At 47.4% G+C, this 17,471-nt stretch overlaps 8 protein-coding genes and 1 non-coding gene across 9 annotated transcripts; 4 read left to right on the top strand and 5 right to left on the bottom strand.

The window, feature by feature from the left end:
• Nucleotides 1-16: 16 nt before the first annotated feature.
• On the bottom strand, nt 17-3,193 carry ISW1 (chromatin-remodeling ATPase ISW1; the record flags this gene model as incomplete). The annotated part of the gene is made up of 1 exon (XM_022610904.1): nt 17-3,193. One exon carries the CDS (start codon nt 3,191-3,193, stop codon nt 17-19), a length of 3,177 nt encoding a protein of 1,058 aa, XP_022467153.1.
• A 194-nt stretch (nt 3,194-3,387) lies between these two features.
• On the top strand, nt 3,388-4,530 carry RRT2 (diphthamide synthase; the record flags this gene model as incomplete). Its single annotated transcript, XM_022610903.1, has 1 exon — nt 3,388-4,530. One exon carries the CDS (start codon nt 3,388-3,390, stop codon nt 4,528-4,530), a length of 1,143 nt encoding a protein of 380 aa, XP_022467152.1.
• A 262-nt stretch (nt 4,531-4,792) lies between these two features.
• On the top strand, nt 4,793-6,724 carry LSG1 (ribosome biogenesis GTPase LSG1; the record flags this gene model as incomplete). Its single annotated transcript, XM_022610902.1, has 1 exon — nt 4,793-6,724. The coding sequence occupies one exon, from the start codon at nt 4,793-4,795 to the stop codon at nt 6,722-6,724; it is 1,932 nt and encodes a 643-aa protein (XP_022467151.1).
• A 618-nt stretch (nt 6,725-7,342) lies between these two features.
• ENP1 (snoRNA-binding rRNA-processing protein ENP1) lies at nt 7,343-8,776 on the bottom strand (the record flags this gene model as incomplete). The annotated part of the gene is made up of 1 exon (XM_022610901.1): nt 7,343-8,776. One exon carries the CDS (start codon nt 8,774-8,776, stop codon nt 7,343-7,345), a length of 1,434 nt encoding a protein of 477 aa, XP_022467150.1.
• Nucleotides 8,777-9,024: 248 nt separating this feature from the next.
• HIS7 (imidazoleglycerol-phosphate synthase) lies at nt 9,025-10,692 on the bottom strand (the record flags this gene model as incomplete). The annotated part of the gene is made up of 1 exon (XM_022610900.1): nt 9,025-10,692. The coding sequence occupies one exon, from the start codon at nt 10,690-10,692 to the stop codon at nt 9,025-9,027; it is 1,668 nt and encodes a 555-aa protein (XP_022467149.1).
• A 280-nt stretch (nt 10,693-10,972) lies between these two features.
• On the bottom strand, nt 10,973-12,088 carry ARO4 (3-deoxy-7-phosphoheptulonate synthase ARO4; the record flags this gene model as incomplete). Its single annotated transcript, XM_022610899.1, has 1 exon — nt 10,973-12,088. One exon carries the CDS (start codon nt 12,086-12,088, stop codon nt 10,973-10,975), a length of 1,116 nt encoding a protein of 371 aa, XP_022467148.1.
• Nucleotides 12,089-12,443: 355 nt separating this feature from the next.
• CUP9 (Cup9p) lies at nt 12,444-13,340 on the top strand (the record flags this gene model as incomplete). Its single annotated transcript, XM_022610898.1, has 1 exon — nt 12,444-13,340. The coding sequence occupies one exon, from the start codon at nt 12,444-12,446 to the stop codon at nt 13,338-13,340; it is 897 nt and encodes a 298-aa protein (XP_022467147.1).
• Nucleotides 13,341-14,766: 1,426 nt separating this feature from the next.
• On the top strand, nt 14,767-14,838 carry KNAG0Mtrna7E. Its single transcript has one exon. It is a non-coding gene; the product is annotated as a tRNA-Glu (tRNA).
• A 426-nt stretch (nt 14,839-15,264) lies between these two features.
• On the bottom strand, nt 15,265-16,959 carry PPQ1 (protein-serine/threonine phosphatase; the record flags this gene model as incomplete). Its single annotated transcript, XM_022610895.1, has 1 exon — nt 15,265-16,959. The coding sequence occupies one exon, from the start codon at nt 16,957-16,959 to the stop codon at nt 15,265-15,267; it is 1,695 nt and encodes a 564-aa protein (XP_022467146.1).
• Nucleotides 16,960-17,471: the final 512 nt, after the last annotated feature.

Below are 17,471 nucleotides of genomic sequence, written 5' to 3'. Positions count from 1 at the left end.
AATGTTGCTTATTTTTTTATTCAAGTTTGATCCTCTTGGCAGCGGGATCGTCCTCTTCTGGTGATGGTGAAATTGCATGTGCCAGGGCATCTTGTTCTTTCTGTGCAAGAGCGTCCTCCTCTTTCATCCTCTGCGTCAACTCTTTTGTCACTTCTAGGCCAGTGTTGAACTCCTTTTGGACACTTGCTAACAGCTGTGCCCCACGTTTCGCAAAATCATTGCTGGACCTTGATCTCATCACATAATTTGTCTCAAACAACACGTTTCGTCTCGCTTCGTTCCGCATCAGGTCGTAAATGTCCGGCCGATCGATACCATACTTGTACAGCATTAACAGCACAAAATTGTCCTCAAAGGGAGTGAAGGTCTTCAAGTACGGTGGGTACTTCAGCACAATGTCCGTCAACGGATTCAAATAGCGTGACATGAGCCTCCGCAGGGCCTCTTGTTGATACTTCACTGCCTTAATGCGCTCCTCCTCAGATTCGATGTACCTCACACTCTTCTCGTACTCATCAACATACTGGACTTTAGACCAGAACGCCGCAGCATATGTGGTCACCTCCTCTAACGTCTTCCCAGGTGCCAACTCCTTGGCAATTGCTTCGATGGAATTCCTGCCGTGTTTCGCACAACAAGATACAAACTTACGATACTCGTTTTTCGTCCAGTTAGGGAACCCTTCAGCCTCCAATTCAACTCTTTCTTCCTCCTCTTCCTCAGTCAAGGGTTGCGCATTGGAAATCATGATTTTGAGTAATTGTAAAAGATTAGCGTTGTTCTCTTGGCTCCCTTCACTGTCACCGGTAGTATCGAAACTATTAGGGAATGTGTGGCGAGCATCATCGAGTATCGGTTCGTAGCCATTACTCTTTGCCAACCACATGCGTTCCTTTTCGTATAGGAACTTTAGCTTTGCTGACTGCAATTGGTGTGACATGAAAAATCGGCCTCTAGGCATCCTCGAGTGAGATGGGGTGCCTGCCCTTCTCGCTTGTAAAACGCCTTTGTAGTACCCATCTACTGAATAGTTGTAGTTTCTTTCACGCTTTGAAGGATGGATCCACAACGGACTCACAATATCTTTTTGCAACTTCTTCTTGAAATCTGTACCGTTCCATTCGTAGGCAGAGTCCTTCTCAAAATTTTGCAGATCATCGAGACCTAACGTTTCGTACTTGGCATTTAACATACGAGTCTTGTCCTCAGAGCGAGCCAACAACGCATCCAAATCAAAATCGCCTCCCTGAGCAGGACCCTCGGGCGCAGGAGTGCTGTCTGAGTTGTTCTCATCACTTTTAAACACATCAGCTGCACCGTGTTGGATCATAGAAAGTAAAGCATCTTTAGCTTCATTCTTGTTCTCCTTCTTCTGCTTATTCAAGGAAGTTTTGTTGTGCTGGATGACAAGTTGGTCCAACCTCAGTTTCTGCGTAGCTCTCTCCAAAATTTTCTCCTCAACAGAGTTATCAGTGACAAACCTGAACACTTTCACCTGTTTTTTTTGCCCGATCCGGTGTGCTCTATCCATCGCTTGTAAATCTGCCTGTGGATTCCAATCAGAATCGTATAATACAACAATATCAGCACTTGTTAGGTTGATACCAAGACCACCAGCACGTGTAGTCAGTAGGAAGATGAATTTTTTGGAGTCAGGGGCGTTGTACTCGTCAATCGCTTCAATACGATCTTCGTGGGCGGTTGAACCATCAATTCTGCAGTATTCATAATCCCTGAAATAACAGTAATCTTCCAGTATGTCCAGCACTCTCGACATTTGACTAAAGATCAAAACACGAGAACCATTCTCCCTCAGTTTCCGCAATAGTGTGTCCAGCACTCTCAATTTCTCAGAGTTAAAAACCAAATGTTCGTCAGTGGTGTACGGTGGACCCGGCTCAGCACCATCAAACAAATATGGATGATTACAGCACTTTCTCAATTGCATTACAATGTTCAGTAGCCTTGTCTTGGATTCCTTGGCACCGTTGGCTCCGTTTACCGCATCCAAATCCTTTTCCAGGATGTTCTTGTACCATCTCTTTTGCATTGCCGACATACCGACGTAGACGTTCAATTCCTGTTTGGGCAAAAGCGAGGTTTCCACATCACTCTTAATACGACGCAATAAGAAAGGTTGCAGCACAGTGTGTAACTGTTTGACAATATTTTCTTGGTTTTTCTCGTCGGAAGAGGACTCGGAGGAAAACCAATCGTCAAAATCTTGTGACTCGGAGAAAATATCTGGTAACAAGAAGTTCAACAAAGCCCATAATTCGTGTAAATTGTTTTGCAAAGGTGTACCCGTGATTAACAGCCTATTTCGAGATGTGAATTCTCTCAGAACCTGCGAAAGCATTGATTCCTCATTTTTAATCCTGTGAGCCTCATCAATCATGATGTATTCCCAGTCAAACTTTCTAAAGGATGCCTTTTCCCTAATGATAATTTCATAAGAGGCAATTACAACATCAAACTTACACGTCATCAGCCTTTCTTGAATCAGTTTCGATCTCTCATCTTTATCACCCTGCAATATAAAGGCGTCTACACCAGGAGTCCATTTATTGATCTCTCGGAGCCAGTTGTTTAGGGTGGATTTGGGCGCAATCACAAGGAACGGACCCCTTTTCTTTTCAATGTACCTTAGGTAACCGAGAAATGAAATCGTTTGTAATGTTTTTCCAAGCCCCATTTCGTCCGCCAATATCCCTGCTAGTTCGCTTTTATGAAGGGCTACAAGCCAATTTAAGCCCTGCACTTGATAGTCTCTTAATTCACCGTCAATGAAAGTTGGAGACTCTCTGAATTGAAAATCGATTCCATCTGCCTCGTCAGAATCTTCCTCTTCCTCTTTCAGCAGCTCAGCGTCCTCTTCAAATTCACTTTTACGCGCCCTTCTCACGTCATGGTGCGAATTGGATTTCTTCATGTTAGAATCTTGTCTATCATGTAGACACTGTAGAACTTGCTTGAACTTGTCATCTCTTTGAGCTTTGTTCTCGATGAAATGTCTGAACAACCCACTAAGGGACAGTAGATGCTCAAATCGCTTCGTAGTTTGCAAAATATCAAACTGAGCAGTTTTAGAATTCGCCAAAAGATACCTCTCGAGACCGGATGAAGGCAGCCCAATTTCGAGTGCCTTCACCTGCTCCCAGTATCCCTCCGGTACCCTCCCATTAGCCGTCATAGCAAGCCGTTGGTCACTGGTCGTTGGTGTATCAATGCTGTTTAGCTTGGCAACAAAAAAATTTGATGCGAAATTTCAAATGCGTTTGTCGAAATTAAGTGTGATCGAAATGAGACCCTCTCGATCTACAAAGCTGGAAACGGGATATCCGCTTAGAGGAAGCGATACGTTCTCATCCAATCACAATTTAATCGATGGAGGAGTCGACAGTATTGCATCGTTCAAACACGAAGTTTCCTCCCTGCTGCTTGAAAATATTCCATGACAAATACGTACTTGTGGGTACGTACCGACTGCATAAGGACAGCACGAGAACCGGGTCATTGGATGTGTTTGATGATCATCTAAACTTGCTGCTTTCTATTCCAACTTACGGTGCTATTCTGGATCTTAAATTATCTCCCTTTGACTCAACGTTGATGGTTACCGCGCACTCTACAGGGAACATCTCGTTATGGAATATCTCTTTAGATGGTCCAGATATATTAGTGAAACAAGCAGCAAACATCCAGTTATTTGATGTGGAGGCATTGATTTCTTCTGTTCATTTCTCTCCACTAAACTCTCGACTGATATGCATCACGACCACGATGGGGGAGGTCGCTACTGTCAATATAGAAGTTGGAGAGGAGATCGAGGCTATCACGAGCCCGATGATCGCTGACTACTACAGTCGGATTGATCAAAAGCTTTTCCAAGTACAAGGTGAGGAGATCAACGCTATCGAGGGTTCTGTGATGCAAAAGTTTGACAGCGAGCACCAATTGGAATGCTGGACTGCCGAGTTCGGTCAGTTGTCGCCGTTGGAAAATGTGATATTCAGTGGTGGCGATGACGCGGCCATCATGGGTCACGATCTACGTTCGGGGGAAACCATCTGGTCGAACAGCAGGATTCACGAAGCTGGTGTCGTGGGGATTAAATGCGCAACGCCCAATTTCAGAACCAATAAACCCACTTCCATTCTCACCGGGTCGTATGATGATCATATCAGATGCCTAGATCTTCGTATGTTGGGGGAATCGCTTTACCCGGGCCACAATGTTGCCCCTGCTCAGGTGTCCTCCTGCAACTTGAACGGTGGAGTTTGGAGGTTTAGCGAACTACCAGTCCCATTGAACGAGACAAACACAAACGGTCCAAATTCTACTCTTTTAGTTTGCTGCATGTACGATGGCGCCAAAATAGTGACATACAACGATGCACTCTCGCAGTTCGAAGTTTCCCATTTCCTTAAGAAGGGACACGAATCCATGTGTTACGGTGGTGATTGGTGTTCCAATTTCATTGGAACTTGCTCCTTTTACGATAAAGCAGTGCAACTGTGGAACCCATGAACTCCGTCGTGTATCGACACTGTCATTGGCGGTATTTGAGGGCTGCTCGAGAGCACCAACCATGGTGCTCTCAGGTCTAATCGCAGCCGCGATCACGTGACACCCTTTTTCGATTTTTGGAAGAAAATTTTTGCTTCCGGAAAAGTTTTGCACTTTTAACTTTCTCGGTTGCGATGAGGTGCTCATCTGTTCATTGGCAGTTGGGAATGGTTTTGTTTCCCAGAGAAGACCATTGGAATTGAGTATTATAGAGCTGTTTATAATGCCACCAAAGGAAAGACCAGCGCCTAAGAAATGGAAGCCTCCCAAGGGTCCTAAACCGATTCAAAGGAAGAACAAAAACACTATTGGGTTGGGGAAGTCTATTCAACATGCGAGAAAGATGGAGAACAACATAGAGTATTTGCCTGATGGTGAGATGAGATTCACTACTGAAAAGCATGAGGCTAGTTGGGTGAAACTGAGATCGGTGACGCAGGAATCTGCCTTGGATGATTTCTTAAGTACTGCTGAATTGGCAAACAAGGACTTCACTGCAGACAGACATTCCAATGTTCAGATTATAAGGTTGGATAGTGGTGTCAATGACAGTCAACGGAATGGGATTGCCATGATGACGAATGAGCGTAAGGGTGAATTGAACGCCAAGCAAAGAGAGCGCGTGAGTGATTTGATTGTCCCTAGGAGACCCGCTTGGGACTCCACCACTACCAAATTCGAATTAGAAAGGGCAGAGAGTGAAGCCTTTTTGGAATGGAGGAGAAAGTTGGCGCTATTGCAAGAGACTAATGAGGATCTGCTTTTGACCCCTTTTGAAAGAAATATTGAGGTTTGGAAACAACTATGGAGAGTTGTTGAGCGGTCTGATTTAGTCGTTCAAATTGTCGATGCCAGAGATCCTTTACTCTTCAGGTCTGTCGATTTGGAAAATTACGTGAAGGAGTTGGATGAAAGGAAGGAAAACTTACTTTTGGTGAACAAAGCCGATATGTTAACAAAAAAGCAAAGGATCGCCTGGGCGAAATACTTCATATTGAAGAACATATCCTTTACTTTCTATTCGGCATTGAGAGCAAACCAGTTGTTAGATATTGAAAACGGAGACCTGGAAGCCGCGGACGCTGAACTGGTGGCGGATGACGATGACGAGGATGATGACGAACTGGACGCAGAATTGGCTGAGAAGATCAAAATATTGACCATCGACCAGCTTGAAGAGCTGTTTATGTCTAGAGCTCCTGCTGAACCGTTAACGGCGCCACTTCATCCGGGACAAAAACCTGTCTTGCAAATTGGTCTTGTTGGTTATCCCAATGTCGGTAAGTCCTCCACCATTAATTCTTTGGTTGGTGCTAAGAAGGTGTCTGTCTCTGCGACACCTGGTAAAACAAAACATTTCCAAACGATACTGCTGTCAGATTCGGTTATGCTCTGCGATTGTCCAGGTTTAGTGTTCCCCAATTTTGCATATAACAAGGGTGAGCTGGTGTGCAATGGTGTGTTGCCGATTGATCAATTGCGTGATTATATCGGTCCATCGAACTTGGTTGCTCAAAGGGTGCCCAAATACTACTTGGAAGCTGTCTACGGTATTCATATTCAAACGAGAAGTAAGGACGAGGGTGGCGACGGTATTACACCCACTGGTCAAGAACTGTTGGTGGCCTACGCGAGAGCTCGTGGTTATATGACGCAAGGTTACGGTTCTGCAGACGAGTCCCGTGCCAGTCGTTACATATTAAAGGATTACGTGAACGGTAAACTGCTATACATCAATCCACCTCCTCACAGAGCCGATGACACGCCGTACACATTGGAAGAATGCAGGGAGTTCAATAAGGAACTGTATACTTTTGAAAGACTTCCAAAATCCAGGAGGGATCAAATAACTGTCGCTGCGAAGGCTAAAGGTATAAGCATTGTGGATCTAGCTCGCGATTTGAAGAATCTAAGTTTCTCTGCTCACACAGTGGGAAGTGATGACCAAGAGGCTAAATTCGTCACGCACGGTGGTAAACAAGCCGCCCTCTTCAATGCAGCTGAGGACCTTGATAATGAGTTCTTCAAGATGAACGGCTTAGAGGGTCAATTGACCTCTCCATTCCACAAACAAAAGAACGAGACCACGGGCTCCAAGAAGCACAATAAAAGAAACAAGAAAGGTAAAAAGAAGGCCCTCATGGCAAGCGACTAGACATAAAACTATGTGTATATTTGCATGCAGATTGAATAGACGTGGGGCAGAGAACGTTACACATTCTGACCACCTCGGTAGATTGTGATGCTCTAAGACCTCTCAAAGGTAAAACCTGTATTTACCCGAAGTTGCATTTACAAAATGGAAAATTTTTCTTAACAGGGTATTTTTTTTATATAAAAGGAGGGCATCTCACAGTACGGTGATAGACTGTCTTCTTCAACTAATAAAAAAGAACCAAGGGCCCTCAAACACATTTCAAACTGCTCAAACAGTAGACGCTTTTTAACTTCTGTTCCAATTTCAAAGGTTTGCCAATCTGCTTCCTCCGACGAGAGTTCTTCTCGATGGAGGGCCGGTGGAATGACTTACTGGGATCCGATGGTTGAATTGCAGTCTGCGCTTACTCCCATGCAAGGAGAAATAAGCTCGAGTGGCCCATAACCGTAATTCATTTTACACGCCCTTTTCGCTAACAATGACTGCTTTTTTCCACAGTACATAGTTTGATAGTAGATGGGCGGACATTCCTCTCAGTAAAACGAGATTGTAGTATGTTCTCTGCCGCAATTAGATAGTGTACACTTATGTAGTCGGTGCTGGCGGTTGGTTGTCCTATAGTACGTCAACCATCATCGAGTCCTTCTGTCCATTGGCAGGCCCCTCGAACTCTCTGGCGGAACCAGCGAGTAGTTCCCTTCTTATCTCGATACCAATATCCCTGTGTCCTCTTTGGCGGACAGTTTCCAAGAGGAAATCTCGTTGATCCTGCGTAATATCGTTCTTGTATCTTTGGGCGAAAGTGAGGAAGGCTTTGTGCCATATGACAGGCAGTGTTCTCGTTGCATCCTCGCCGTTGGATCCATCGTCCACTATTCTGAACCGCATGAAGTAATAGACACATTCGTCAACCGTTTGGTATGGGAGGGCGTATTTCTTGTCCAAAAGAATCTTGATAAACACTGTCGTCGCTGGAGAAAACGGTAATCTCAGTAAGTAGCTCAGAGCAGCGGAGGAATGAAGTGCTGGCACAGAGACTTTCGCAAGAACACTACCTGCAATGGTAGCTTCACGGATATTGCAGCCGGTCTCCACCAATGGGAATAAGAACCCTTTGAAAAATGCACTTGGTTTGTATAAGGATTTCTTGATGGCACGATAGATGTGATAGTTTAGCGAATGGTCCGAGGAGGTTTCAATGTTTTCACGGAATCTTTCCAAAAGAACAAGATTAATGAATTTCTGAGACTCCTTCGCGGACAAATTGGAAACGAACAATTTAGTCGCCTCGTAAACGATATGTGGGGACCATTCTTCCGGGTTTGTAACGTAGAGGACATCTTGCCAATTTCTCAAAGATGGTATAACTTTGAACAATTTGGGTAGTTTACCGTGAGTCCAGGTCTTAAGAATGCTCCCAACGGTGGTATACGCACGAATCACCTTTTCAGGCAGCGCCACACCATCCTGAGGTCTCTTTGCCGAGTTTTCTGCTGGCAATGCACTTGTTTCAGCAAGTCCTTCTGGAACTTGATTTTCCAGTTGCTCCTCCTTCTCTCTTATGGAAGCCATAATCTTGTCGGCCAAATTGTAACTGCCACCCAAAGAACTGAAATCTTCCGATTTTTTGAAGTACTGTTCAAACATGGCGGCATCCTCTTCGTCAATCTCGACTTCTTCCTCGGCCTCTTCATAGTATTCTTCGCCTTCCGGTTCGAAATCAGAAATATTCCCCGTTTGGGCATCGTCCTCTTCCTCGCTGCTATCGTAACTGTATTTTTGTAATCTTGGAGTCGATTCCTGTTCTTGCTGCGTCTCACCCTCTTCCTCCTCGGCGATTTCATCTTGTTGCTCCCTGGCCAGCTGTAAAATCTTCCTAGATGCCTTGGCATCAACGTATTCCTCACCTAGCTTGTCCTCATCGTTCTCTTGCTCGATGCTTTGCTTCTTTCTGTTCACCTTCTTTAAAGTACCTTCAGTCGAGTTCAGGTCCTTGATCAGTGGATCATGTCTCTGTTTATTTCCTCTAGAGTTACTTGCTCTGCCCATTTTTGTTTCCACAGTGATCTGGTAATATACAATACGGTTCACGCACAACTATCAATCCACAACCTTTTACTGTGCGTCTGAGTTGATGCTCATCGCAAAGATTGAAAAATTTCACCAATTTTTCACGTATAAAATTTTTCACTTCTTCGCAGTTTAAAGGCAGGTCCCAATGCACAGTCGGAGTAAGAATTACACATACACTACTACGTACAATCATCGCTACATTCTATCTATCAGTACTCTGAGGCTTATTCCTTGTCCATTCTTACTTTCAAGCCGTGCTCCAACAGGTACTCCTTGACGTCGTAGACGGTGTAGTCGCCTCTGTGGAAGAGGCCCGCACCTAGACAGGCGTCCGCCTTCGTTTTGGTGAACGCCTCCTCGAAGTGGGCAGGAGTGCCCGCACCGCTGGATGCGATGACGGGGATGCTGCATGCACTTTTGGCCTGGTCTATCAATTCTAGGTCGTAGCCGGAATTGGATCCGTCCTTGTCGATACAGTTGAGAAGGATCTCACCTGCGCCTAGCGCCTCGCAGGCCTTTATCAACTCGTAAACGCCCATATCTCTGCTCTCCCTGCCGCCCTTGATGGTACATTGGTTCCAGCACCAGGTGCGGCCCTCAGTGTCCGGGAATTTTGACTGGAAGGTCTTGTTCTTCGTGTCTGCTGGTGAATTGACGTAGACACGTTTCGGGTCTACCGAAATGACGACAGCTTGTGCACCGTACGCCTTCGATATCGTTTCAATGGGGGACGTGCCATCTCCCTTCCCGCCCATTGCGTAGTATTTCTCCGCGGCAAGGACCGCATCCGTGCCGATCGAGACTTTGTCCGCACCGGACTTGAAATACAGACTTGCCACCTCCAAAGCAGGGACCTTCGTGCCGTCCGTGTCCACTATATCCTTAATCCCACCGCCAACGGTCAATGGCACAAACACGGTCTTGGCTGCCTGTCTGAGCACCTCTAGCATGGGGGTATCCCGCAACGGACAGTCCCTGAAGGAGGTGATGTTCAAAAAGGTGACCTCGTCTGCGCCCTGTTCGTAGTACTTCTGTGCAAGCTGCACGGGCTTGCCCAGGTTTCTCACATCCTTGCCGTCAGTCTTTTCACGGACGTCGTACTGGTCACCCTTAGTGACGACCAGATCTCCCTGGTCGTTTGTTCTGACGTCGAGACAAGCGATAATTCTTCTCGTTAGACCGTAGTTACTGTAGTCGTTCTGGAGGCACTTTATTTGCTCCTGAGTGTATTCGGGCAGCGGTATGTTCCTGTCCTGTTTCAAAAAGTTCTCGATGACTTGCAGACCTGCTTTGCCGGATTTCTCAGGATGGAACTGCGTGGCGAAGATGTTATCCTTGCACATAGCGGCGATGAACGTCTCCGTTCCGTACTTCGCCTTCGCAAATTCCCAGCCTTGGGACTTCAATACTTGTTCCTGCTTTCCCGATGGGTCTAGAATTGCCGCAAAGCTGTGGACGAAGTAGTAGCGTTTCAGCGGGTCAAGACCGAAGAACAACTTGTCCGCGAACACGCTGTTCCAGCCTATCTCTGGCACTGGTTTTTCTGCGTCGTTGAACTTGGACAAGTGCATGTCTAGTTGTTTGAACCCGCTTGACGCTGGGCTCTCCTCTGAACCGGCAAACATCGCCTGCAACCCGACGCAGATCCCCATGAGAGGTTTCCCCGAGGCGATGTACTGTCTGATGGGTGTCTCGAACCCTCTTGAGAAGAGGTTGTCGACAAAATGGCCGTAGTTCCCGACACCTGGGAGGATCAACCGTTCGACCTCGCTGGTGACTAGCTCTGTGTGACTCCGCACGAGTTGCACGTTATAGCCCAGGAAGTGGAGGGCGTTCGTCAGGGACTGCAGGTTCCCACTTTCGACATCGATAACGTGGACAGTCTGTACCATTGCAATTGAGGGTGTTGAGCTGAGGGTTGGCGGTTTTTTCTGATAGGAGCTGCTTCTCTGGCATCTTTCTCTTATATAAGGCGCAATATCAAATATTGAAATTTCTCGAGGTTGATTAACTGAGAAGAGGTGTCAGGATGAGTCAGAGTGAGTCTGGTGGACGTTCAGGTAGCTTGCGGGTGGTTATCATATTACGTAGCTGTGTTTAAATAGGTTGCAATGGGTGGGCTAATAGGCTGGTGGTCATTAGCCAGATGCAAATGCCTCTTCCTTTTCAGTTCTACTTCTTGTTCTTCTCCCTTCTCTGTCTGACGGCGCCCGCGAGTTTGCGCAGGACGTCCTCGGTGGTCTCCCAGGAGATGCAGGCGTCCGTGATGGAGACACCGTACTTGAGCGCGGCTTTGCCGCCCTCCGCGGGCACTTTCTGGGCGCCCTCGTTGATGTTGGATTCGATCATGACACCGACGATGACACGCTCGCCCGCGGCGATCTGCTCACAGACAGCGTCGTTGACTTTGGGTTGGTTGCGGAAGTCCTTGTTGGAGTTCCCGTGGGAGTAATCGATCATGAGCCCGTTGGACCCCTCTGGGAGGGCGGCCTTTGCTGCGGCGACACTCTCCGCGTCGTAGTTGGTGCCCTTCTTCCCACCACGCAGGATGACGAAACAGTTCTCGTTACCTCTAGTGGTGGTGATTGCGGCAACACCGTGCTTGGTGACCCCCATGAAGTGGTGCGAGTGGGATGCAGCCTGGCATGCGTCGATGGCGACACCGAGCGTCCCGTCCGTGCCGTTCTTGAACCCGATAGGGAACGATAGCCCTGAGGCCAACTCTCTGTGGAGCTGCGACTCGGTCGTTCTCGCGCCAATGGCACCGAAGGAGACAAGGTCAGCGAGGTACTGTGGGGAGATGGTGTCTAGCATCTCCGACCCGATGGGCAACCCCAGGTCCGTGAGGTTCACGAACAGCTGCCTAGCGACTTGCAGCCCCTTGTTGATGTTGAAAGTGTTGTCGACGTCCGGGTCGTTGATGAGGCCCTTCCACCCGACCGTGGTCCTTGGTTTCTCGAGGTACGCACGCATCACGATGAGCAAGTCCCCCTTGAGCTCGTCTGACAGTCTCTTCAACCGGGTCGCGTACTCCTGCGCGGCACCCAGGTCGTGCACGGAGCAGGGGCCGACGATGACGAGCACCCTGTCGTCCCTCCCGGAGATGATCTCTACAGACTCTCTCCTGCCGCGCTTTGCGGTCTCGAGGCAGGTCGCCGTCGCGGGGACCTGCACTTGCAGCAGCGCGGGCGAGACCAGCGGGTCGTACCCAAGGATCCTAACGTCCTCAGCGGCGGAGTCGACGGGCGTGGAGGCCAAGTTGGCGTCGAATGCGGGAGTGTGTGCCATTGGTGGTCGTCGTGTGGTGGGGCCAAAGAGGAACAAGATCGCTGGCAACAGCACCCCGCCCAAGATATACGCCCCAGCAAGCAAGCACCGCCGAGTGACTCACCGCAGCGTCGCCCAATTGGCGAACCACGCACGCCTCGACACCAGATGCGATGAGCCCACGGTGCCATCTCGAGCGAACAATGCCCTCAGAAAATTTTTCAGCACACTGCCCACCGCAGACTCGCCGGTACCGGCAGCGTCCAGCACCAGCAGCAGCGCTTTGTGTCAACTGCGTCCCGACGCCCACGGCCACGCCCACGGGCCACCCCACGCGGTGGCTATTGCTGGCTGCTGTGGCAGAGGCAGTCCTCGAATGTGCCAAAAGCACGGTGTCCGCGTGCGGAAAAGGAGTCAACAGCACACCTGCTTTATCGCGCTCGTATCGCGCACTCCCACGGCTGCAGAGTGGCCCTTTTTGTGTCTCTGCGCTATAAGAGCGCACGCTCTGCAGGCGCACACGCCTGTCTTGACACCTTTTCCTCTTGCCCACCGGTTCCGCCCACAACACACATTCGCTCGCTTGCTGGCTGGCTGGCTCACCCAGATGTTCAACCAGGTCAGACTTCCGCCTATAAAGACCCTGCTGGACTCCATAGAGAGGGATCCAGACACGGGGAACGTAATACCCAGCGTGGTGCCCAGCGTGGTGCCCAGACCAGTGCTAAAACCAACGCTCTCACAGTTCACGCCACTGCAGGGGGGTAGCAAGCAGGCGGTCGTTCAGTTGCCCAGACCGCCCGCTGTCGACCAGGGGACGCACCCGCGCCCAGGTCCAGTGCCCTCACCGCAGCAGCAGCAACAACGTGGGGAGAAATGCGGGGGCTCTTCGGGCAGGGACAGGAAACAGTCCCGCTACAACCTCCCAAAGGACACAGTGCTCATCCTCAACAGGTGGCTTCTCGACCACCTGCACAACCCGTACCCGACTTCCCAGGAGAAGAGGGAACTGCTCATCAAGACGGGGCTCTCCAAGATACAGTTGTCCAACTGGTTCATAAACGTGCGCAGGCGCAAAGTGTTCAGCGACTACTACTCCCTCGCGAACTCGTCGGACGGCGCAGCCGTCGACCCGCGCAATATCCCGCACCGCGTCTCAGACGACCACCAGGGGAAGGAGTTCATACAGGGCGGGGTCAAGATGCCCACCACAAGAAGAAAGAAACTGCTCGATAGACTCAACGAGCTCAAGAAGAACACAAGAGGCATTTGACGGCGGGCCGGGATACAAAGTCGTTACTGGAGTCAGGTGTTTGTTCGCCTTCGCAGGTAAGCTTGTGTGGCGGTGGTGGTACTTCTATACGTATATTCATGAATACAACAATATTGCCCAGCTAGGGGCGGTGTAAAACTGGCGGCATCCGGAGCCTCGCTATTCGGGAGGGGGATGAGCCTAGTCCCTGGGTGGGTGTGGATAGCCATGTACATCCATGCAGTTGCACGGTATCGATGCTGGTGTCGCGGGGATGGGATCCCCGTTTTGTTTGTAATATTTATTTGTTTTGGAGTGTTATGGAACGGTTAGTGATAAATAAGAGTCATATTTGCACAACTAATTAAAAACATGAATATCTCAAAAGATGGTTATAAAATTGCATTCCAGTGTTTGGAATCTTCCAACGGAAGGCACTTACCTTATTGAATAACACCTACATGGATATCCTTTATTAGGTTCCGAAAGAACACTGCTATTTGTAGTAAAAATTTCATTGTAGCATAATCGTTTGATATTATTGGGATTGCCATTGATTCGCCGCATTCTGGCTCAATGACAGCGCTGCTTTCCTTTCTTGAGCAGTTTGAGCTTGTATAACCACAATGTTTAACCTAAAAAATGCATGTATGCTCAAAAACAGATCAAAGAACTATTTAATCGTGCACCATAAAATGCCCTTTAGTTATAGCAAAATTTTCCAAAAATGTAACATGGCACACAGTGCAAATCACGAGACACAGTTCTCATCACGAACTCTCACAGTTCCAATCACAAGACACAGCTTTCATCACGAACTCTCTCAGTTCTCAGCCACGAGACATACAGCTCTCGGTAACGACATACAACTCTCTCCTACGAGACACAAACAATAAGCCCTTTTCCACAAGGCAACACATCTCAATATACAACAAACAATACAAAAGCGTCACACTCTGCTTTAGTCACCAGGCTACACCCCACTTTAAGTCAGCAAGCTACGTATCTATAACGAACGGACAGACCCAAGCAAATGAGGTCTGATCCAGCTTCACCAGTTATTATATAAAGGCCACAGATTTCAGTCATTGGAATCCTTGTCTCTCTTCCTTTATATATTCTTCATAGAAGTTTGAAACTGGAGACGTAAGTGAACCATGAGTGTGGTGGGTTCTCCCAGCAGACGGTGCGTGCGACGCCGGAAGCTTCTCCCGGATATGAAGTATATACGGGAAATACATAAATTGCGATGAGAATTTTTCCTCTTTTATAAGACGATAAGTAATGTAACATTGTACGAATACTTGACATTCCATTTCTGACAATTCTCTTTCTATACAGATTATATAGAGAGAGGACAGACAATTGATCACTGTTAAGCTCTTCTAGAGTTTACTCAAAACAGTAATTACCATCAGCGCAATTTTTAAAAAATTGTACTTTTGTATCCGATATAGTGTAACGGCTATCACATCACGCTTTCACCGTGGAGATCGGGGTTCGACTCCCCGTTTCGGAGCTTCTTTTTTTCATCTTTCAACGGATCTTAACACCATCGGGACTCATTAACAGTTTCTCTAGAAAGTTGATGATCCTAACTTCAGAAACATTTTGCAAAACAACACTTTCTCAAACCACAGATCCATGCATTGCATGAATGTTTTTCTGGTAAAGTCCTTTTTTTTTTGATTGAGACACCACTATACGACATTAGTAGATACTAGATTTTCTATGCCGTATAATGAGATCTCCGCTCGATCCACCCGTGGTTGCCTCACACGCCAAGTAGTGTGGCATTTGCTCTTTCCCATATTATATCCAAGGATCTATCAAAAACTTGAAACCTTTGATAAACTTTTAAAGAATATACTTTTATAAAACTTGAATGAGAAACATTATATAGAACGATACAATGGCCAAGAGGAAGCGGTGTATCTTTGTAGCATCAGCCAGCCTTTTTCTTGATCGAATGCGGCTTCAGAAGCTCAAAACTGCATATAAGTCCAGTGCTGATGCTCAGCACAGCACCCCAATTGCCGAATTGACCACAGTAGTTCGGCGCGCTGAAAACGGTCACAAACTTCTTCCTTGCGAAAAACTCGTACCCGTCCTCCACGACCATGTGCCCCCTAATGATCAAATCGAACTTGAATTTGGAACAGAAATCCAGTACATTTTTCTTGGAGAAAGTGTAAGAGACACCTCTATCGTTCTCAGTCCAATTTGCAACCGATTGATCAGGGTCACTCCAAAGTAGGTCCGTGACGAGACCGTTCTCTGGTATATCAGTTGGTCTAGCGACGTTTGTGATCTGCTTCAAGTTGTTCAATTCGGGAGAGATACCTCCATGAACGCAGAAGATCTTGTCCTGAATGACGGCTGCAATGGGCAGACAGTTGAACACATCGACGAAATTTCTCCAGAGCTTGGTAGACTTCCTTCTCTTACACTCGTCGTAGAAACCGTACATCTTGGTGATGTTTGCCGATTCGTGGTTACCTCTGAGCATGAAAAAATTGTCCCTGTACTTCAACTTGTAACAGAAGAGCAACATGATAGTCTCGAGAGATTGTTTACCCCTATCGACGTAGTCACCAAGGAACAAGTAATTTGTGTCGCGAGGGTCCCCACTCAACTTGAAAATCCGTAACAGGTCGTTGAACTGACCGTGTATATCACCTACGATCTTTATTGGAGATTGCAACTTCAAAAGCGTGGGCTGATTCAGGAACACCTCTCTCACTTGTGAACAAATCAGTTGGATCTCCCATGTGTGGAAGGGGAAACTTGCTGATCTTTTTGATTTCGACGATGCGGATGGCGCGGAAACCATTCTTTCGTTCAATTGAATCAGTTTCGCAATCATATCGTCGAGGTGAACACCCTCTTTGGAGTTTCTATCGTGTGGGTATCTCTTCAAGAACACAGATCTCTTACCACTAGCTTTACTTTGAGAGCCGATAGTTGGAGACGAGTTTCCACCGCTGAGCCTGTTCAAATTCGGCGAGATTTTCCCTTTTAGAGAGAAAGTCAACGACGACGCGGACGCGGAAGAGGACGAAGACGAGGACGGCACAAATCCATTGAACCGCATATACGAAGCGGACGAACTTGACACAGAGGAAGATGACGAGAGCACCGAGGAAAACGGTGTCGACCCAGCAGAGTCCATATACGCTGACGAGGAAGCGGACGCAGAAGTTGGAACTGGAGTGGCCATTGCCACAGTGGTGGATATGGAAGGTCTGGGGTCCCTTACTACCTTCGGTATGGCGAAAGGGAACACTTTAGCCTTTGACGATGGGGAGGCCAGCTCTTTCAGGGACCCCTCCTGACCTTCATTGTGAGAAGACGATTTTGTGGCGAGATCCGGCGACGCGGATCTCTTGTTATTGACGTTCTTTACAGTCGAAGCGGCTGATACGTCATTATTTTTAGTATTGTTAATACCGGCGATGTTATTGATTATAGTAGGCGTAGACCTACTATCATCGGGGTCATTTGGTTCGTTAGCGTTGAGGTCATCGGTCCCTGTGGCGCTGGATTGGTTGTTGTTGCTGCTGCTGTTTGAACTTGCAGAATTCGAATTAGCAGCTGCAAAATTATGATTAGAGTTGGACGGGCTCCGCTTTCTCCTCATATAATATTAAAACACAAAACGTAGGAAAGAAAGGAGGGAAGCAATATTCGGGGACAATAATAAAAGCTGATAAGATCGAACAGACAAATGAGAACAAGCACTAAAATATACTATATATATAGGAACTCAAACACACTCTGCTTACCAAAGAAAGCTTGATTAGAACAACTGCGTTGGTAACAAAAATATATTCAACGACGGCTGCTAGTGCGAATGGGTGCAAGTAGCCAACAAAGAGAAATCGGGGTGCGAGTGCAGATAGATATACCTGTGATTGAACAAACCGTGTGGGGTGTGAGGCGGGGGCGGAAGAAGAGACTGAGCTCCCAACCACTAAGTAAGAGGGTGTCCCAAAGTAGCCGGTCCTTTCATAAGTTTATATAACAACTTTTTTCTGTTTCGTCGAATTTCGTTTCTTTTTTCTTTCAACGGTTTTTTTTTTGGAACGAGATATCGTTTTTCACGAAATAGGGCTTGGTAGTTTTGTGGTTTTGGGAAGTTAGGGCTTGGAA

The sequence above is a fragment of the Huiozyma naganishii genome, chromosome 13, assembly GCF_000348985.1.
Source record: "Huiozyma naganishii CBS 8797 chromosome 13, complete genome".
NCBI lineage: Eukaryota > Fungi > Ascomycota > Saccharomycetes > Saccharomycetales > Saccharomycetaceae > Huiozyma > Huiozyma naganishii.
The sequence above is the reverse complement of the archived record's forward strand: the minus strand, read 5'-3'. Positions and strand labels throughout refer to the sequence as shown.